Below are 23,157 nucleotides of genomic sequence, written 5' to 3'. Positions count from 1 at the left end.
GGAAGATCTTCCAGCTTACAGATCTACTTCCATGGAAGGAGAAGAGGAAGGGTTCCATTTGGGACTTCGTTTCTCGGTTCCATTTATTGGATCACTTCTTTCTTACTGCAAGTTGATTGGCTGAACCTCTGACTGCTTCCTGTACCTCTTCCTGTAGGACGGTGTGGAGCGTGGTTACTATGCTGTGTTTGACGGGCATGGCGGCGTGGACGCTGCTATCTATGCCGCCACCCACCTGCACGTCACTCTCAGCCAGCAGGAGGAGCTGCAGAGCGACCCGGCCACTGCCTTCAAGACAGCCTTCACTCGCACTGATGACATGTTGAGAGGGAAAGCCAAGAGAGAGGTAGGCAATAGACATGGTGGAGATTGGGGCTTTTATATGGAAAGCCTAGAGAGAGGTAGGCAATAGACATGGTGGAGATTGGGGCTTTTATATGGAAAGCCTAGAGAGAGGTAAGCAATAGACATGGTGGAGATTGGGGCTTTTATCTGGAAAGCCTAGAGAGAGGTAAGCAATAGACATGGTGGAGATTGGGGCTTTTATCTGGAAAGCCTAGAGAGAGGTAGGCAATAGACATGGTGGAGATTGGGATGATGTGAAGGTTAGGCTGGGTAGGACTGGACAATCCTCTCATCCTCTATGATGTGAATGTGTTAGATGCTGGGAAGGTTGTGTGTCTGTCTGTGTGACGGGGGTGTGTCTGTCTGTGTGACGGGGGTGTGTCTGTGTGACGGGGGTGTGTCTGTCTGTGTGACGGGGGTGTGTCTGTCTGTGACGGGGTGTGTCTGTCTGTGTGACGGGGGTGTGTCTGTCTGTGTGACGGGGGTGTGTCTGTCTGTGTGACGGGGGTGTCTGTCTGTGTGACGGGGGGTGTGTGTCTGTGTGACGGGGGTGTGTCTGTCTGTGTTGTGTCTTCAGCGTCTTCGCAGCGGCACTACAGGCGTGGCGGTGCTGCTGCAAGGGGAGTGGCTTCATGTGGCGTGGCTGGGAGACTCCCAGAGCATGCTGGTCCGACGGGGACAAGACATCACTCTGATGGACCCACACAAGCCTGACAGAGAGGTCACACACACTTTATTTATTATTTTAACCTTTATTTAACTAGGCAAGTCAGTTAATAACAAATTCATATTTACAATGCCGGCCTCCCTTATCCCAGACGACGCTGGGCCAGTTGTGCACCGCCCTATGGGACACACACACACATACACAGTGCTAAACATCTCTCCACTGCTGTCTTCCTATAGGATGAGAAGCAGCGTGTAGAAGGCCTGGGTGGATGCATCGTCTTCATGGGCTGTTGGCGTGTCAACGGGACCTACGCCGTCTCTAGGGCCATAGGTGAGTGGAACCCAACCTTGTGGTGGTTGAAACAACACCCCAGGAAAAAAAACAACAACTCTGCTCTTCTTCTTCAACTTGCCTCCACTGTTACCTTGGTAACCTCTGTCTTGAAATGGCATCTTTGCAATCCTCCGTCTCTATTTTGATGCCTGTAACTGTATGTTCATATTTATACTGAACTGATGAGCACAGACTGATATGCAAGCCAGGACGGTGCACATCCAATAATACTCAACACATCTGATAACCAGTCTCCTTCACTTTACTTGTGAACCGCTGCCTCTACACACTGACACAACACCTCTTTCCCAGGGGACTTTGACCAGAAGCCGTATGTCTCTGGCGACGCTGACTGTTCCTCCACACGGCTACACGGAGACGAGGACTACATCCTCCTGGCCTGCGACGGTTTCTTCGACGTCGTCCGGCCCGCAGAGGTCCCGGCTCTGGTTCTCGGGGCGCTACGGGAGCAGGGGGAACCCCAGGGGGCTGTGGAAGGGGCTGGGTGTGAAGAGATCTCAGAGGGTGTACTAGGGGAGCGAGTGGCCCAGGAGCTAGTAGCTCACGCCAAGGCAGCAGGCTCTAGTGATAACATCACTGTCATGGTGGTGTTTCTATGTCCTCCTGCACAGCTACTGCTCCAGGACCAGAGCAACATCGCTGTTGCTACTGAGGGGCCAGCCCAGGAGTAGGGTAAAGTTGTCCCTAGGCACTGATCTGGGGTAAGTTTTGTATTAATGGTTTGTACTAATGGTTAAGGTTAGAATTCGGGGGAGGGGGGGCTCACCGCTGATCCTAGATCTGTACCTAGGGGAAACTTCACCCCGGAGTGCCAGCCCAGGCCTCCAACTCCCAGAACACACAGGGGCTGTGAGACAGGAAGACTGCTGCTGTTACCCACAGTGCACGTGGGCAGGAATTGGACTGGATTTAAAAGGCAGTATTTATTATGTAATGACGTGACGGTGCCAAGCTTCTCGGTCACTGCGTGTTGTGTTCAGCCTTTTGAATCAACGCTGGTGCTGAAACAGATATTCAACTGGACTGGAGAAGCTCTGTTCATAACAAAACAAGTCTTAGCACAGACTAATAGTTTCTACTATGGTTCTGCCAATGGTCAGAATCCAGTGTGCTTCAATAAGGTCCCTCTGGATTCGTCAGGAGATGTAATGCAGAGCTGCCCAACCCTCTTCCTGGAGATCTACTGTCCTGTAGGTTTTCAGTCCAACCCTCTTCCTGGAGATCTACTGTCCTGTAGGTTTTCAGTCCAACCCTCTTCCTGGAGATCTACTGTCCTGTAGGTTTTCAGTCCAACCCTCTTCCTGGAGATCTACTGTCATCTAGGTTTTCAGTCCAACCCTCTTCCTGGAGATCTACTGTCCTGTAGGTTTTCAGTCCAACCCTCTTGCTGGAGATCTACTGTCATCTAGGTTTTCAGTCCAACCCTCTTCCTGGAGATCTACTGTCCTGTGGGTTTTCAGTCCAACCCTCTTCCTGGAGATCTACTGTCCTGTGGGTTTTCAGTCCAACCCTCTTCCTGGAGATCTACTGTCATCTACGTTTTCAGTCCAACCCTCTTCCTGGAGATCTACTGTCCTGTAGGTTTTCGGACTCCTCTTCCTGGAGATCTACTGTCCTGTAGGTTTTCAGTCCAACCCTAATTTAGCGGTTCTGATTCAGCTAGTTAACGTCTTTGTTGAGCAGCTAATTAATATAATCAGGTGTGTTAAATTAGGGTTGGACTGACAACCCACAGGGACTGTAGATCTCCAGGAAGAGGGTTGGACTGACAACCTACAGGGACTGTAGATCTCCAGGAAGAGGGTTGGACTGACAACCTGCAGGGACGGTAGATCTCCAGGAAGAGGGTTGGACTGACAACCTACAGGGACTGTAGATCTCCAGGAAGAGGGTTGGACTGACAACCTGCAGGGACGGTAGATCTCCAGGAAGAGGGTTTGACTGACAACCCACAGGGACGGTAGATCTCCAGGAAGAGGGTTGGACTGACAACCTACAGGGACTGTAGATCTCCAGGAAGAGGGTTGGACTGACAACCTGCAGGGACTGTAGATCTCCAGGGAGAGGGTTGGACTGACAACCTACAGGGACTGTAGATCTCCAGGAAGAGGGTTGGACTGACAACCTACAGGAATGGTAGATCTCCAGGAAGAGGGTTGGACTGACAACCTACAGGAATGGTAGATCTCCAGGAAGAGGGTTGGACAGCCCTCATTTAAGGGATGTAGAACTCTGTTGGTGTCTCTAACATACTCCCTCCATTTCTCTTAGCGTCACCAATTCTTTGGTATCTCTGTTACAAGCTAAGGGATAGAATGCTGTCATCCATGCCTCAGGTTTTATTTCAGAAGGGTGTGATAGAATTATTCAGTTTCCTAACATCTTGGATTAAAAGGGCTGAGAGGATTCATCCTCTTGGATTGTTCTAAAAACAAGAGGTAAACTAGATGGGTCATTTATGTCAATACCTCAAACCACTTTTACCCCTGTTGATATGATGCGTGATATGTGCCATTTTGTGTGTGTGTGTGTGTGTGGGCACGTGAACTGTACGCCAAGGTGTGTGTGTGTGTGTGTGTGTGTGTGTGTGTGTGTGCACTGTACTGTTCACACGTGTGATGTGTATTTTTGTCATTTTATTTTCTGCCTTTTAAACATGATGTCAAAACACTGTCCAGCAAGAACACAAGCAGTGTAACTTTCCCACCTATATCAGTATTACGGACCAAACAGCCTTCTGTCCATGGATATTAAATATATCCTGTCCTCACTTCTTCAAGGCATTATCAGTGTTAAAAATGTCTGGATTTGGTTTTGATGGAAATCCAGGATGGCAGCACTTCAGTTTTTTTGAGTCAGTGAGAGCCTACCGTGAGGGTTCGAGAAAGAGAGTTGGTTAAAACCTCTTTAAGAACTTTTGTGCCAAATGCAATTAGTCTTTGCAGCTCTTTTTTGTTTCTTGTGTGAATTAGCAGCGTAGTCATTCATTATCAGTGTTCCTGTGTGGTTTGTGTTTGGAGGAGTGTCTCTCTGTAGATGCGGTGGTTGTCAGGTTGTAACAGTTCTCTATTTGTAGTGCCTTCACTAGGTGTCTCTGCTCACTTACAGGGCGAACACTAGCTGACGGTTAGCTGATTCCTTTAATCAGGACAGAGAGAGTAGAGGGGCTTTCTACCTTTTTTGATGTCTCCAAACTAACTCCTCACTCACAAACAGATTTTGAAATGAATTTAAAAGCAAAAAAAAAGAAGTGTTTTATTGGAGTAGAGCTATGTGTATCTAACCAACCTTTGGCTGTTTAACTTGTACACACACACACACACACACACACACACACATAGTTATGTAATTCTCTGGACTTAGTTAGACAGTATTTCCACTTCCTGTTTACTACCGCAGCTTTATAATCTTTAACATACTCATACCTATAACCACTTGATGTCATTTAAACATTTTAAAAACTATTTTGAGTGTTTTTACCACTTTAGGCCTACTGTCGTCGTCCTTGTTGAACCGTGTATTAAAACAACATTTCCTAAATCAACTTCGTTGTCTGGTTGGTTCTTTGCTTCGGGTAAATGGACCCAGTTGAACTGTAACAGATTCTTGTGTGTTACTAATAAACTTGAACAAGTCCACTACTCTCCTACTACTTAATCATATGTTGTTTGACAGGGATCATGTGTAAATATTTTTTGGTGTAGTTGATTGCACCAGATTGGAGACATCGGTCTCTGAAAAGGTAGAAGTCGGAGGTAGACCTTTTTGAGAAGTGATACTACTGTCCTTTTTGAGTCTCTACTGTTTTCCCTCTGCCACACAGCTCTTGGTGTTTAAGAGACACACACATACACACCTGCTTTCCTGGAAATCAAAACAGTTTCCCTGCCAAATGAAAGACAATCCCATTTAAGCCAACCAGGCGTAAGAGGTGAAAGGGAAAGTCCAGAACAAACTCCATTCCTTCAATAAAGGAGGGAACTCAGTTGAGTTTGTTTCAAAAAAAGACGCAAAACATAACTTTAGACCGTCCCTCTCCCCTACCCGGGCCCGAACCAGGGACCCATTGAAACGCTATTTAGCGCGCACCACCGCTAACTAGCTAGCCATTTCACATCGGTTACACATATACAATATTGATCTAAAAGTCCTTGTACTTTTATCCAGGAGACAGACTTCTGACAAAAACACAATACATTAGACTTGTTTATGGTTGGTATTTGTGATTAGCATGTGATGCAGCTTCCGTGGAGCTGTAACCTGAATACTGTAGATTTGACAAGTATCGTTTGAATGTTGTACAATATAAAAACATACAAACGACAGCATACAGATGCACAGAAACATTCACTTCACCCCTGCCCATTCCCCCATCTCCAGCGCGCGTATCACTCTCAGCCACATGTCCTCAAACTGCACGGTTTGGTTTCTCTCTGTCGCCCACACACTTTCAACATTTAGATAAAGCATTTGAACTTTTCATTGTGTTAAAAATGTAACTTTTTTTTAGGTAGGATGATTGACCAGAAAAGTCCAACCCAAATGTATCGGCCCGTGACACATTTCTATCCGGCCCGCGCTATGATTTGGGGTCGTCAATTCATTTTGGCTTCCATACAGCCGGTGGTTGGCGGAGCTAAGGATGTTCCGCTGCGCTTCAAGTCACAGCGAGCAATGCCAATGTGCTGCACGCCAAACGGTAGTGCATTGCCCCCCCGCACACACACACACACACACACTGCGCTGTATCATATCATCACTAATGGCACTGACCGAATCTTCTACCGGACCGAAGTTTTAACCTGTAGGCTAAATGTCGGTGCCAAGTTACGATTCCAACGGATCGTTGCTGTAGCCTACAGAAAACGTCATGTTGATTGTCAAAAAGTTATAAGATAAAGGGTTCACACGCAGGTAGGTTTACTTCACTACTAAAGGACGATGGGACACAACAAGCGAGTATAAATTAGTCAACAGTTGAGTCATCTCCTTTATGAAATTACAGCCTGATGCGCTCGCGTCGGTGAATTCAACATCAATCAGCTGCTTTCGTGTGTGTTGTTTACCTGGCGCAGTAGAGGGGAAAGTGTACAGACACATACCACAGTCCTAGTTTAGCTATTAACATGTTGCAGTCTTGGCTTCGGTTTTTAAAGCTTGACAATGAATAACCAAAATACAAAACCTGCATCAAAACACCATGCAAAGGAGAAACAGGCTATGGCAACATTTTGAGCAGTAGCCTAGGCTGGCACCTCAACTACAATACATTTTGAGCAGTAGCCTAGGCTGGCACCTCAACTACAATACATTTTGAGCAGTAGCCTAGGCTGGCACCTCAACTACAATACATTTTGAGCAGTAGCCTAGGCTGGCACCTCAACTACAATACATTTTGAGCAGTAGCCTAGGCTGGCACCTCAACTACAATACATTTTGAGCAGTAGCCTAGGCTGGCACCTCAACTACAATACATTTTGAGCAGTAGCCTAGGATGGCACCTCAACTACAATACATTTTGAGCAGTAGCCTAGGCTGGCACCTCAACTACAATACATTTTGAGCAGTAGCCTAGGCTGGCACCTCAACTACAATACATTTTGAGCAGTAGCCTAGGCTGGCACCTCAACTACAATACATTTTGAGCAGTAGCCTAGGCTGGCACCTCAACTACAATACATTTTGAGCAGTAGCCTAGGCTGGCACCTCAACTACAATACATTTTGAGCAGTAGCCTAGGCTGGCACCTCAACTACAATACATTTTGAGCAGTAGCCTAGGCTGGCACCTCAACTACAATACATTTTGAGCAGTAGCCTAGGCTGGCACCTCAACTACAATACATTTTGAGCAGTAGCCTAGGCTGGCACCTCAACTACAATACATTTTGAGCAGTAGCCTAGGCTGGCAACTCAACTACAATACATTTTGAGCAGTAGCCTAGGCTGGCAACTCAACTACAATACATTTTGAGCAGTAGCCTAGGCTGGCAACTCAACTACAATACATTTTTAGCAGTAGCCTAGGCTGGCACCTCAACTACAATACATTTTGAGCAGTAGCCTAGGCTGGCAACTCAACTACAATACATTTTGAGCAGTAGCCTAGGCTGGCAACTCAACTACAATACCTAGGCTGGCAACTCAACTACAATACATTTTTAGCAGTAGCCTAGGCTGGCACCTCAACTACAATACATTTTGAGCAGTAGCCTAGGCTGGCACCTCAACTACAATACATTTTGAGCAGTAGCCTAGGCTGGCACCTCAACTACAATACATTTTGAGCAGTAGCCTAGGCTGGCACCTCAACTACAATACATTTTGAGCAGTAGCCTAGGCTGGCACCTCAACTACAATACATTTTGAGCAGTAGCCTAGGCTGGCACCTCAACTACAATACATTTTGAGCAGTAGCCTAGGCTGGCACCTCAACTACAATACATTTTGAGCAGTAGCCTAGGCTGGCACCTCAACTACAATACATTTTGAGCAGTAGCCTAGGCTGGCACCTCAACTACAATACATTTTGAGCAGTAGCCTAGGCTGGCACCTCAACTACAATACATTTTGAGCAGTAGCCTAGGCTGGCACCTCAACTACAATACATTTTGAGCAGTAGCCTAGGCTGGCACCTCAACTACAATACATTTTGAGCAGTAGCCTAGGCTGGCACCTCAACTACAATACATTTTGAGCAGTAGCCTAGGCTGGCACCTCAACTACAATACATTTTGAGCAGTAGCCTAGGCTGGCACCTCAACTACAATACATTTTGAGCAGTAGCCTAGGCTGGCACCTCAACTACAATACATTTTGAGCAGTAGCCTAGGCTGGCACCTCAACTACAATACATTTTGAGCAGTAGCCTAGGCTGGCACCTCAACTACAATACATTTTGAGCAGTAGCCTAGGCTGGCACCTCAACTACAATACATTTTGAGCAGTAGCCTAGGCTGGCACCTCAACTACAATACATTTTGAGCAGTAGCCTAGGCTGGCACCTCAACTACAATACATTTTGAGCAGTAGCCTAGGCTGGCACCTCAACTACAATACATTTTGAGCAGTAGCCTAGGCTGGCACCTCAACTACAATACATTTTGAGCAGTAGCCTAGGCTGGCAACTCAACTACAATACATTTTGAGCAGTAGCCTAGGCTGGCACCTCAACTACAATACATTTTGAGCAGTAGCCTAGGCTGGCACCTCAACTACAATACATTTTGAGCAGTAGCCTAGGCTGGCACCTCAACTACAATACATTTTGAGCAGTAGCCTAGGCTGGCACCTCAACTACAATACATTTTGAGCAGTAGCCTAGGCTGGCACCTCAACTACAATACATTTTGAGCAGTAGCCTAGGCTGGCACCTCAACTACAATACATTTTGAGCAGTAGCCTAGGCTGGCACCTCAACTACAATACATTTTGAGCAGTAGCCTAGGCTGGCAACTCAACTACAATACATTTTGAGCAGTAGCCTAGGCTGGCAACTCAACTACAATACATTTTGAGCAGTAGCCTAGGCTGGCACCTCAACTACAATACATTTTGAGCAGTAGCCTAGGCTGGCACCTCAACTACAATACATTTTGAGCAGTAGCCTAGGCTGGCACCTCAACTACAATACATTTTGAGCAGTAGCCTAGGCTGGCACCTCAACTACAATACATTTTGAGCAGTAGCCTAGGCTGGCACCTCAACTACAATACATTTTGAGCAGTAGCCTAGGCTGGCACCTCAACTACAATACATTTTGAGCAGTAGCCTAGGCTGGCACCTCAACTACAATACATTTTGAGCAGTAGCCTAGGCTGGCACCTCAACTACAATACATTTTGAGCAGTAGCCTAGGCTGGCACCTCAACTACAATACATTTTGAGCAGTAGCCTAGGCTGGCACCTCAACTACAATACATTTTGAGCAGTAGCCTAGGCTGGCACCTCAACTACAATACATTTTGAGCAGTAGCCTAGGCTGGCACCTCAACTACAATACATTTTGAGCAGTAGCCTAGGCTGGCACCTCAACTACAATACATTTTGAGCAGTAGCCTAGGCTGGCACCTCAACTACAATACATTTTGAGCAGTAGCCTAGGCTAGCACCTCAACTACAATACATTTTGAGCAGTAGCCTAGGCTGGCACCTCAACTACAATACATTTTGAGCAGTAGCCTAGGCTGGCACCTCAACTACAATACATTTTGAGCAGTAGCCTAGGCTGGCACCTCAACTACAATACATTTTGAGCAGTAGCCTAGGCTGGCACCTCAACTACAATACATTTTGAGCAGTAGCCTAGGCTGGCACCTCAACTACAATACATTTTGAGCAGTAGCCTAGGCTGGCACCTCAACTACAATACATTTTGAGCAGTAGCCTAGGCTGGCACCTCAACTACAATACATTTTGAGCAGTAGCCTAGGCTGGCACCTCAACTACAATACATTTTGAGCAGTAGCCTAGGCTGGCACCTCAACTACAATACATTTTGAGCAGTAGCCTAGGCTGGCACCTCAACTACAATACATTTTGAGCAGTAGCCTAGGCTGGCACCTCAACTACAATACATTTTGAGCAGTAGCCTAGGCTGGCACCTCAACTACAATACATTTTGAGCAGTAGCCTAGGCTAGCACCTCAACTACAATACATTTTGAGCAGTAGCCTAGGCTGGCACCTCAACTACAATACATTTTGAGCAGTAGCCTAGGCTGGCACCTCAACTACAATACATTTTGAGCAGTAGCCTAGGCTGGCAACTCAACTACAATACATTTTGAGCAGTAGCCTAGGCTGGCACCTCAACTACAATACATTTTGAGCAGTAGCCTAGGCTGGCACCTCAACTACAATACATTTTGAGCAGTAGCCTAGGCTGGCACCTCAACTACAATACATTTTGAGCAGTAGCCTAGGCTGGCACCTCAACTACAATACATTTTGAGCAGTAGCCTAGGCTGGCACCTCAACTACAATACATTTTGAGCAGTAGCCTAGGCTGGCACCTCAACTACAATACATTTTGAGCAGTAGCCTAGGCTGGCACCTCAACTACAATACATTTTGAGCAGTAGCCTAGGCTGGCACCTCAACTACAATACATTTTGAGCAGTAGCCTAGGCTGGCACCTCAACTACAATACAACAATGCTGTGTTCAATCGTACCAGTGATCCCCACAGTGCAAAAAATATAACCATATTTTAAGTTGAAATGTTACAATAACCTAGCAACGTTTTTGTTACTTGGAGTCATTAAATACTATTTGATTAAGGTCGCAGCATATTATGGACATCTGAACGCATAGCGGCAAAGGCTGGACAAATATTATTGATATCTTATTTTAATATGTAAAAAAAATGCTATAACAGCAGTCAGTGTATATTAATAAAGGGACAGATTTACATCTAATAGAATGGCCAGTTTGAGCCTGTAATTGAACCCACAAATGCTGATGCTCCAGGTACTCAACTAGTCTAAGGAAGACCAGTTTTATTGCTTCTTTAATCAGAACCACAGTTTTCAGCTGTGCTAACATAATTGCAAAAGGGTTTTCTAATGATCAATTAGCCTTTTAAAATGATAAACTTGGATTATCTAACACAACGTGTCATTGGAACACAGGAGTGATGGTTGCTGATAATAGGCCTCTGTACACCTATGTAGATATTCCATTTAAAAAATCTGCCGTTTCCAGCTACAATAGTAATTTACAACATTAACAATGTCTACACTGTATTTCTGATCAATTTAATGTTACGCGAGTAAAACCAAATGCATGCTTTTCAACCGATCGCTGCCTGCACCCGCATGCCCGACTAGCATCACCACCCTGGATGGTTCCAACCTTGAATATGTGGACATCTATAAGTACCTAGGTGTCTGGCTAGACTGCAAACTCTCCTTCCAGACTCACATCAAACATCTCCAATCAAAAATCAAATCCAGAGTCGGCTTTCTATTCCGCAACAAAGCCTCCTTCACTCACGCTGCCAAGCTTACCCTAGTAAAACTGACTATCCTACCGATCCTCGACTTTGGCGATGTCATCTACAAAATGGCTTCCAACACTCTACTCAGCAAACTGGATGCAGTCTATCACAGTGCCATCCGTTTTGTCACTAAAGCACCTTATACCACCCACCACTGCGACTTGTATGCTCTAGTCGGCTGGCCCTCACTACATATTCGTCGCCAGACCCACTGGCTCCAGGTCATTTACAAGTCCATGCTAGGTAAAGCTCCGCCTTATCTCAGTTCACTGGTCACGATGGCAACACCCATCCGTAGCACGCGCTCCAGCAGGTGTATCTCACTGATCATCCCTAAAGCCAACACCTCATTTGGCCGCCTTTCGTTCCAGTACTCTGCTGCCTGTGACTGGAACGAATTGCAAAAATCGCTGAAGTTGGAGACTTTTATCTCCCTCACCAACTTCAAACATCAGCTATCCGAGCAGCTAACCGATCGCTGCAGCTGTACATAGTCTATAGGTAAATAGCTCACCCTTTTTCACCTACCTCATTCCCATACTGTTTTTATACTGTTTTTATTTATTTACTTTTCTGCTCTTTTGCACACCAATATCTCTACCTGTACATGCCCATCTGATCATTTATCACTCCAGTGTTAATCTGCAAAATTGTATTATTCGCCTACCTCCTCATGCCTTTTGCACACATTGTATATAGACTGCCCATTTTTTTCTACTGTGTTATTGACTTGCTAATTGTTTACTCCATGTGTAACTCTGTGTTGTCTGTTCACACTGCTATGCTTTATCTTGGCCAGGTCGCAGTTGCAAATGAGAACTTGTTCTCAACTAGCCTACCTGGTTAAATAAAGGTGAAATAAAAAAATAAAAATTTTAATGGATTTAAAAAAAAGTTTATTTCAAAAACAAGGACATTTCTAAGTGACCCCAAACTTTTGAACGGTAGTGTAAGTATTCAGACCCTTTACTCAGTACTTTGTTGAAGCAACTTTGGCAATGATTACAGCCTTAAGTCTTCTTTGGTATCACGCTACAAGCTTGGCACACCTGTATTTGGAGAGTTTCACCCATTCTTCTCTGCAGATCCTCTCAAGCTCTCTCAGGCTATTTTCAGGTCTCTCCACAGATGTTCTATTGGGTCTGAATACTGATGTAAATGGGATATTATGAATACATTTACTAAAAAAATATATACTTAAACCTCTTCGCTTTGTCATTATGTGGTATTGTGTGTAGATTGATGAGCAAAGAAAGTAATTGATTCAATTTTATGTGGAAAAAGTCAAGGGGTCTAAATACTTTCCGAACTAACAGAGGGTTCAAAACATTAAGGACACCTGCTCTTTCCATGACATAGGCTGACTCGGTGAATCCAGGTGAAGGTTATGATCCCATATTGATGTCACTTGTTAAATCCACTTCAATCAGCGTAGAGGAAGGGAAGGAGATGGGGTTAAAGAGGATTTTTAAGCCTCTAGACAATTGAGACACGGATTGTGTTAAAGGGTGAATGGGAAAGACAAAATATTTAAGGGCCTTTGAACGGGGTACGGTAGTAGGTGCCAGACGCACCGGTTTGTGTCGAGAACTGGGCGATGATCTTTTTCACGCTCAACAGTTTCCCGTATCAAGTATGGTCCACCACCCAAAGGACATTCAGCCGACTCGACACAACTGTGGGAAGCATTGGAGTCAACTCGACACAACTGTGGGAAGCATTGGAGTCAACGTAGGCCAGCAGCCCCTCGTTAAACGCTTTAGACACTTGTCATTTTGAGATATATTCTTTGGTTGTCAAAATTGTCCACAGGAAATGTAAACAGACTTTTTGTGTAAATACTATATACACGGCTCAAAAAAAATAAAGGGAACACTTAAACAACACAATGTAACTCCAAGTCAATCATACTTCTGCATATGAATATTTCATTCATTCAGATCTAGGATGTGTTATTTTAGTGTTCCCTTTATTTTTTTGGAGCAGTGTATTTTCTTCTGTATTGTTTACGTTTTCTATCAAGTTAATAAAGAAATGGTGTTAACTGTGAATGTGTTCTATTTTTCCTGTGTTCAACTAGCAAACCAAATGTCACCACAGTATAATGAGTCAATATTGAGGCAAAATGCAGAGTGGGATGTCTTCTTGAGAATAACCAACAGGAGGAACACATTAAACACGTTTAGAAATCATGATCAGTCGTGGTAACAAATATAACTTCATGTAACATGCAATAAAAACTTTATAAACAGATGCTTCACAAAAAATGACAACAATATATTATGTATATTGCATCAGGGCGGCAGTTAGAGCATTGGACTAGTGGTTAGAGCATTGGACTAGTAACCGGAAGGTTGCAAGTTCAAAACCCCGAGCTGACAAGGTACAAATCTGTCGTTTGGCCCCTGAACAGGCAGTTAACCCACTGTTCCCAGGCCGTCATTGAAAATAAGAATGTGTTCTTAACTGACTTGCCTAGTTAAATAAAGGTTGAAAAAATAAAGCATGACAGCCGCCTGAGATCCAGCATTTTTAATTGTTTATTATTATTATTTTTCTTCACATAAGTGTTTGTGGTGAAAAGAAACATACTACAAATATACAGTACCAGTCAAATGTTTGGACACACCTACTCATTCAAGGGTTTTTCTTTATTTGTACTATTTTCTACATTTTACTATTTTCTAGATTCTTCAAAGTAGCCACCCGTTGCCTTGATGACAGTTTTCCAAACTCGTGACATTCTCTCAACCAGCTTCATGTGGTAGGCACCTGGAATGCATTTTAATGAACAGGTCTGCTTTGTTAAAAGTTAATTTGTGGAATTTGAGCCAATCAGTTGTGTTGTGACAAGGTAGAGGTTGTATACAGAAGATAGGCCTGTTTGGTAAAAGACCAAGTCCATATTATGGCTAGAACAGCTCAAATAAGCAAAGAGAAATGACAGTCCATTATTACGTTAAGACATGAAGGTCAGTCAATCCAGAAAATTTCAAGAACTTTTAAAGTTTCTTCATGTGCAGTCGCAATAACCATCAAGCGCTATGATGAAACTGGCTCTCATGAGGACCGCTACAGGAAAGGAAGACCCAGAGTTACCTCTGCTGCAGAGGATAAGTTCATTAGAGTTAACTGCACCTCAGATTGCAGCCCAAATAAATGCTTCTCAGAGTTCAAGTAACAGACACATCTCAACATCAACTGTTCAGAGGAGACTTGAATTAGGCCTTCATAGTCGAATTGCTGCAAAGAAAACACTACACTACTAACGGACACCAATAAGAAGAAGAGACTTGCTTGGGCCAAGAAACACGAGAAATGGACATTAGACAAGGGGAAATCTGTCCTTTGGTCTGATGAGTCCAAATTTGAGATTTTTGGTTCCAACCGCTGTGTCTTTGTGAGGCGTAGAGTAGGTAAACTCATTCATATGTGGTTTCCACAGTGAAGCATGGAGGAGGAGGTGTGAGGGTGTGGGGGTGCTTTGCTGGTGACACTGCCTGCGATTTATTTAGTATTCAAGGCACACTTAACCCGCATGGCTACCACAGCATTCTGCAGCGAAACGCCATCCTATCTGGTTTGCGCTTTGTGGGACTATCATTTCTTTTTTAACAGGGGAATGACCCAACCCACTTCCAGGCTGTGTGAGGGCTATTTGACCAAGAAGGAGAGTGATGGATTGCTACATCAGATGACGTGTCCTCCACAATCACCTGACCTCAACCCAATTTAGATGGTTTGGGATGAGTTGGACCGCAGAGTGAAGGAAAAGCAGCCAACAAGTGCTCAGCATATGTGGGAACTCCTTCAAGACTGTTGGAAAAGCATTCCAGGTGAAGCTAGTTGAGAGAATGTCAAGAGTGTGCAAAGCTGTCATCAAGACAAAGGGTGGATACTTTAAAGAATCTCAAATATAAAATATATTTTGATTTGTTGAACACTTTTTTGCTTACCCCATGATACCATGTGTGTTATTCCATAGTTCTGATGTCTTCCCTATTACTTACTCTACAATGTAGAAAGTAGTAAAAAATAAAGACAAAACCTTTAATGAGTAGGTGTGTCCAAACTTTTGACTGGTTCTGTCACGGTCGTCCTCCTCTTCATCTGAAGAGGAGAGGCGAGATGGATTGGAGGACCAAAATACGGTGTGGTATGTGTTCATCATTAATTTTAATAAAGAAAACACTGAACACTGAAACCCTATAAAAACAATAAACGAAATAACAACCGTGAAGCTAATGCGAACTGCGCTGAAACAAGCAATCAACATAGACAATCGCCCACAAACAAACAGTGAAACCCAGGCTACCTAAGTATGATTCTCAATCAGAGACAACTAATGACACCTGCCTCTGATTGAGAACCATACTAGGCCGAAACATACAAATCCCCAAATCATAGAAAAAACACACAGACTGCCCACCCCAACTCACGCCCTGACCATACTAAATAAATAGAAAACAAAGGAACTAAAGGTCAGAACGTGACAGGTGCTGTATACATTTAAAGAAATATGCGTATTTTCTTTGTATTGTTTGTGCAACGTCCGTTAGGACTCGGTTGATAATAAATATGAAACATGTAGAATAACAGTAGATGGGGACAGAAGGTGAAAAAACACATTGAATTCTGATGTACATCCGTGACGTATGCAGAAATTGCTGTGTAAAAGTGACTGGGCCAACATTTTCTAACGAAACCATATCCCGACCTAATTCAGTGGAAATGTAACACATAACATAAATGTGACCAAGAATAACCACACATTTCCTCTGAACCGTTAGTGGCCTATTGACAAGTAAAGTAGCGCAAATACACAATTTTACAACAACTTGTAACACCACTCACAAAAAAAACAGGCTGATGGTCCCAGTCTAAACCAACAGAATGAAATACATCATAGACACAACGCACGAGGTTCACCTTTGGGGAACTCCGCCCCAGAGGAACAGTCTTCAGGAGGACACGGGATAACATTTTATAAACACGCATCATGAAATTATGCGACATTTGACATGTAACGGAGACATGGTTAGAATCTTTAATAGCCCACTACAAAAAGGACGCCTACACTGCTGACACTGACAAACTGAAATCAATGGAAATGACTTTGTCTTGAATACAACCATTTAATTATTCGATTTGGAAATGGGAGACGCACACTGTAGGTCTATTGTACAACATGACGTCCTGCTCTGAATGGGGAAATTACTGTTGCAAACATTCCAGGGGAACTGACTCATCCGAGGGACTCGGCTGTGCCAACAAATTCATCCATTTCCTATTAATGGGAACAAATTACAGTGTTGTTGGAAAGTATTCAGACCCCTTGACCTTTGGAAAGTATTCAGACCCCTTGACCGTTGGAAAGTATTCAGACCCCTTGACCTTTGGAAAGTATTCAGACCCCTTGACCTTTGGAAAGTATTCAGACCCCTTGACCTTTGGAAAGTATTCAGACCCCTTGACCTTTGGAAAGTATTCAGACCCCTTGACCTTTGGAAAGTATTCAGACCCCTTGACCTTTGGAAAGTATTCAGACCCCTTGACCTTTGGAAAGTATTCAGACCCCTTGACCTTTGGAAAGTATTCAGACCCCTTGACCTTTGGAAAGTATTCAGACCCCTTGACCTTGACCCCTTTGGAAAGTATTCAGACCCCTTGACCTTTGGAAAGTATTCAGACCCCTTGACCTTTGGAAAGTATTCAGACCCCTTGACCTTTGGAAAGTATTCAGACCCCTTGACCTTAGTATTCAGACCCCCCTTGACCTTTGGAAAGTATTCAGACCCCTTGACCTTTGGAAAGTATTGACCCCTTGACCTTTGGAAAGTATTCAGACCTTGACCTTTGGAAAGTATTGACCTTTGGAAAGTATTCAGACCCCCCTTGAAGTATTCAGACCCCTTGACCATTGGAAAGTATTCAGACCCCTTGACCTTTGGAAAGTATTCAGACCCCTTGACCTTTGGAAAGTATTCAGACCCCTTGACCTTTTTGCACATTTTACTACGTTACAGCTTTATTCTAAAAATGTATAACTTTAAAAAATACAACAAATTCTCAGCAATCTACACACAATACCACATAATGGCAAAGCGAAAACGGTATTTTAGATATGTTTGCATAAAAAAACATAAAAAAATGTTAAATACCTTATTTACATAAGTATTCAGACTCTTTGCTATTAGACTTGAAATTGAGCTCAGGGGCATCCTGTTTCGGTGGATCATCATTGAGATGTTTCTACAACTTGATTCGTGTCCACTTGTGGTAAATTCAATTGATTGGACATGATTTGGAAAGACACACACCTATCTACAGTTGATGTCTGAAGTTATACACTTATGTTGGAGTCATTAAAACTCATTTTTCAACCACTCCACAAATTTCTTGTTAACCAAATTATAGTTTGGTCAGTTAGGACATCTACTTTGTGGATGACAAGTCATTTGTCCAACAATTGTTTACAGACAGATGATTTCACTTATAATTCACTGTATCACAATTCTAGTGGGTCAGAAGTTTACATAAACTAAATTGACTGTGCCTTTAAACAGCTTGGAAAATTCCAGAGAATTATGTCATGGATTTAGAAGCTTCTGATAGGCTAATGGACATAATTTGAGTCAATTGGATGTGTACCTGTGGATGTATTTTAAGGCCTACCTTCAGACTCAGTGCCTCTTTGCTTGACGTCATGGGAAAATCAAATGAAATCAGCCAAGACCTCAGAAAAAAATGTGTAGACCTCCACAAGTCTGGTTCATCCTTGGGAGCAATTTCCAAATGCCTGAAGGTACCACGTTCATCTGTACAAGCAATAGTACTGTAATGGGTGCGTGTTGGTAGCAGGGAAGTCAGGCGCAGGAGAATCAAACTTGGTATAAATGTTTAATCAGTGCTTCACAAAACTCCTAAACCAAAATAATAAAAAGTGGGTACAAAATCCGTCGTGCAACAACACATAATACACAAACATACAATCAAACAATCTCCGACAAGGACATGAGGGGAAACAGAGGGTTAAATACACAACAGTTAATGAATGGGATTGGAACCAGGTGTGAAGTAAGACAAGACAAAACCAATGGAAAATGAAAAGAGGATCAGTGATGGCTAGAAGGTCGGTGACGTCGACCGCCGAACACCACCCGAAACAAGGAGAGGGACCGACTTCGGCGGAAGTTGTGACAAGTACACAAGTATAAACACTATGGGACCACGCAGCTGTCATATCGCTTAGGAAGGAGACGCGTTCTGTCTCCTAGAGATGAACGTACATTGGTGCGAAAAGTGCAAATCAATCCCAGAACCACAGCAAAGGACCTTGTGAAGATGCTGGAGGAAACCGGTACAAAAGTATCCACAGTAAAACGAGTCCTATATCAGCATAACCTAAAAGGCCCTCAGCAAGGAAGAAGCCACTGCTCCAAAACTGCCATAAAAAAAGCTAGACTACGGTTTGCAACTGCACATGGGGACAAAGATTGTACTTTTTGGAAAAATGTCCTCTGGTCTGATGAAACAAAAATGGAACTGTTTGGCCATAATGACCCTTGTTATGTTTGGAGGAAAAAGGGGGAGGCTTGCAAGCCGAAGAACACCATTCCAACCGTGAAGCACGGGGGTGGCAGCATCATGTTGTGGGGGTGCTTTGCTACAGGAGGGACTGGTGCACTTCACAAAATAGATGGCTTCATGAGGAAAGAAAATTATGTGGATATATTGAAGCAACATCTCAAGACATCAGGAAGTTAAAGCTTGGTCGCAAATGGGTCTTCCAAATGGACAATGACCCCAAGCATACTTCCAAAGTTGTGGAAAAATGTCTTAAGGACAAATAAGTATTGTATTGGTACAATTTTTTTTGTATTTTTTTTTTGTAACTTGTATTGTACAATGTATTGGAGTGGCCATCACAAAGCCCTAACCTCAATCCTATAGAACATTTGTGGGCAGAACTGAAAAAGCTTGTGCAAGCAAGGAAGCCTACAAACCTGACTCAGTTACACCAGCTCTGTCAGGAGGAATGGGCCAAAATTCACCCAACTTATTGTGGAAAGCTTGTGGAAGGCTACCCGAAACGTTTCACCCAAGTTAAAGAATTTAAAGGCAATGCTACCAAATACTAATTGAGTGTATGTAAACTTCTGACCCACTGGGAATGTGATGAAAGAAATAAAAGCTGAAATACTCTTATTCTGACATTTCACATTCTTAAAATGGGGCAGCCTAGTGGTTAGAGCGTTGGACTAGTAACCGGAAGGTTGCGAGTTCAAACCCCCAAGCTGTGGTTCTGCCCCTGAACAGGCAGTTAACCCACTGTTCCCAGGCCGTCATTGAAAATAAGAATATGTTCTTAACTGACTTGCCTGGGTAATATAATATATAAAGGTAATATTTAAATTTTAAAAAAATAAAGTGGTCATCCTAACTGTCCTAAAACAGGGATTTTTTACTCTGATTAAATGTCAGGAATTGGGAAAAACTGAGTTGTAATGTATTTGGCTAAGGTGTATGTAAACTTCCAACTTCAACTGTATTTAAGGTCCCACAGATGACAGTGCATGTCAGAGCAAAAACCAAGCCATGAAGTGAAGGTGAAGGAATTGTCCGTAGAGCTCCAACACAGGATTGTGTCGAGGCACAGATCTGGGGAAGGGTACAAAAAAATGTCTGCAGCATTGAAAGTCCCGAAGAACACAGTGGCCTCCATCATTCTTAAATGGAAAAAGTTTGGAACCACCAAGACTCTTCCTAGAGCTAGCCACCCGGCCAAACTGAGTAATCGAGGGAGAAGGTACTTGGTCAGGAAGGTGACCAAGAAACCGATGGTCACTCTGACAGAGCTCCCCAGTTCCTCTGTGGAGATGGGTGAATATTCCAGAAGACAACCATGCCAAGCGTCACGTCTGGAGGAAACCTGACTCCACCCCTACGGTGAAGCATGTTGGTGGCAGCATCATGCTGTGTGGATCTTTTTTAGCGACAGGGACTGGGAGACTAGACAGGATCGAGGCAAAGATGAATGGTGTGAAGTACAGAGAGATCCTTAATGAAAACCTGCTCCAGAGCACTCCAGACCTCAGACTGGGGCGAAGGTTCACCTTGCAACAGGAAAACGACCCTAAGCACACAGCCAAGACAACAAAGAAGTGGCTTCGGGACAAGTATCTTAATGTCCTTTAGTGGCCCAGCAAGAGCCCGGACTTGAACACAATCGAATATCTCTGGACAGACCTGAAAATAGCTGTGCAGCGACTCTCCCAATCCAACCTGACAGAGCTTGAGAGGATCAGCAGAGAAGAATGGGAGAAACTCCCCAAATACATGTGTGCCAAGCTTGTAGCATCATACCCAAGAAGACTTGAGGCTGTAATCGATGCCAAAGGTGCTTCAACAAAGTACTGAGTAAAGGGTCTGAATACTAATGTAAATGTGATATTTCCAGTTAAAAAAAAACAGTTTTGTTGAGTTATTAAAGGGGTATTGTGTGTAGATTGATGAGGGGGAAAAAAAAAAAATTAATCCATTTTAGAATAAGGCTGTAACCTAACAAAGTGTGGAAAAAGTCAAGGGGTCTGAATACTTTCCGAATGCATTGTACACTACGCTTATAATCATTTAAATGGATCATTCAAAATATTTACCTCTTAGAAACAATTTGAATATCACACTCACAAAAATTATAATTACACAATTACACACCCCTTTGCTATGTGGCATAAACCTTGAAGAGACAGAAAAATTAAGAGTTTTTGTAAAGATTTTTTTGATAAATTCTCAGTTAATTTAATCAAGTTTGCGTTAGATAAAATGTAATTTTGTGATGGTAATTACAATGGAAGAACCAGAGAGAGAAAATGGATCATGGTGACAGCCCCACACATGTTCTATCATTAAACAGTTTAGAATGTCCTTTCAAAGGTACAACAGGACCTTTTTTATTTTGTATTTATTTCACCTTTATATTTAACCAGGTAGGCAAGTTGAGAACACCTTTATTTAACCAGGTAGGCAAGTTGAGAACACCTTTATTTAACCAAGTTGAGAACACCTTTATTTAACCAGGAACACCTTTATTTAACCAGGTAGGCAAGTTGAGAACACCTTTATTTAACCAGGTAGGCAAGTTGAGAACACCAGGTAGGCAAGTTACCTTTATTTAACCAGGTAGGCAAGTTGAGAACACCTTTATTTAACCAGGTAGGCAAGTTGAGAACACCTTTATTTAACCAGGTAGGCAAGTTGAGAAACACCAGGTAGGCAAGTTGAGAACACCTTTATTTTAGGCAAGTTGAGAACACCTTTATTTAACCAGGTAGGCAAGTTATTTAACCAGGTAGGCAAGTTGAGAACACCTTTATTTAACCAGGTAGGCTAGTTGAGAACACCTTTATATTTAACCAGGTAGGCAAGTTGAGAACACCTTTATTTAACCAGGTAGGCTAGTTGAGAACACCTTTATTTAACCAGGTAGGCAAGTTGAGAACACCTTTATTTAACCAGGTAGGCAAGTTGAGAACACCTTTATTTAACCAGGTAGGCAAGTTGAGAACACCTTTATTTAACCAGGTAGGCTAGTTGAGAACACCTTTATTTAACCAGGTAGGCTAGTTGAGAACACCTTTATTTAACCAGGTAGGCTAGTTGAGAACAAGTTCTCATTTACAATTGCGACCTGGCCAAGATAAAGCAAAGCAGTTCGACAGATAAAACGACACAGAGTTACATATGGAGTAAAACATAAACATACAGTCAATAATACAGTATAAACAAGTCTATATACGATGTGAGCAAATGAGGTGAGAAGGGAGGTAAAGGCAAAAAAAAGGCCATGGTGGCAAAGTAAATACAATATAGCAAGTAAAACACTGGAATGGTAGATTTGCAGTGGAAGAATGTGCAAAATAGAAATAAAAATAATGGGGTGCTAAGGAGCAAAATAAATAAAGTATGTAAAATAAAGTATATCACAGTATGGCCTTAGAGATACGGACTAGAAATGAAATGCTGGGTCTCTGGAGGATACAAGGTCGTTACATCAGGTGCTTTGCCACAAGGGACAATCCTTTTACCTCCATGCATGCTATTTGTTCATGAATGATTTCTGAAGCATCTATGTAGGCCTTATAAATGGCTTATGAAGGCCTACATTAAGCCTTTATGAAAAGTTGTGATTAGTTTCAATTGGGACCCCAAAAGTACCGGTATATCCCATATTCCCAACAACACGTTTCCAAATGAAATAAATTGCTCAAGGCCAATTGATACGTGGATAATGACTGACGCGGGTCGTGACCCCACTATCCGAGGTTGTCTCACGTGATGTTGGGATATTTCCCGCATACCACATACTTGTACGAAACAGGAAACATATAAACACCCACTATTTGATATTTGATAATCATGAAAGGGTTTGTTCTACTTTCATTCATCTCGTCACGCTCTCTATGCCCAGATAAAACACACAATGTACTGTAATGATGAGGGTTACCCAGTGTTCCCCAGTGGTGGGGGGGGGGGTTCCTTTCCTAGCTGCTATAAAATGCCTTCACACACTGTGTGCGCTTCATTTGTCCTTGGTAAAAGAAAAGCCAGTAGTATTTCAGACCTCAGGATTTTATTTATCAACTGGTCAAAATGAAGGGATTGACTGTCGTCGTGGTTTTGGTGACACTGATGATTTCAACTGATGGTAAGACCAGTGCGATATGTTATGCGATATGTTATATGATATGTTATACGATATGTTATATGGTATGTTATATGGCGGCAGGGT

General features: G+C 43.1%; 1 protein-coding gene across 11 annotated transcripts in view; it reads left to right on the top strand.

The window, feature by feature from the left end:
• Positions 1–4,913, top strand: part of ppm1f (protein phosphatase, Mg2+/Mn2+ dependent, 1F) — a 67,455-nt gene extending 62,542 nt beyond the window's left edge. For 2 of the 11 annotated variants that reach the window (XM_052460949.1, XM_052460943.1), the window contains exons 5-9: positions 158–346; positions 923–1,066; positions 1,252–1,345; positions 1,661–2,563; positions 2,650–4,913. In XM_052460949.1, coding sequence (XP_052316909.1) covers positions 158–346; positions 923–1,066; positions 1,252–1,345; positions 1,661–2,040 — 807 coding nt within the window. In that variant the 3' untranslated portion in view covers positions 2,041–2,563; positions 2,650–4,913. Of the gene's footprint in view, positions 1–157; positions 347–922; positions 1,067–1,251; positions 1,346–1,660 lie in introns of all 11 variants that reach the window. The other 9 variants (XM_052460953.1, XM_052460952.1, XM_052460951.1 and 6 more) reach the window with 9 other exon arrangements.
• Positions 4,914–23,157: the final 18,244 nt, after the last annotated feature.

The sequence above is a fragment of the Oncorhynchus keta genome, chromosome 14, assembly GCF_023373465.1.
Source record: "Oncorhynchus keta strain PuntledgeMale-10-30-2019 chromosome 14, Oket_V2, whole genome shotgun sequence".
In the NCBI taxonomy this organism is placed as follows: Eukaryota; Metazoa; Chordata; class Actinopteri; order Salmoniformes; family Salmonidae; genus Oncorhynchus; species Oncorhynchus keta.
This window is presented reverse-complemented; position numbering and strand designations above follow the sequence as displayed.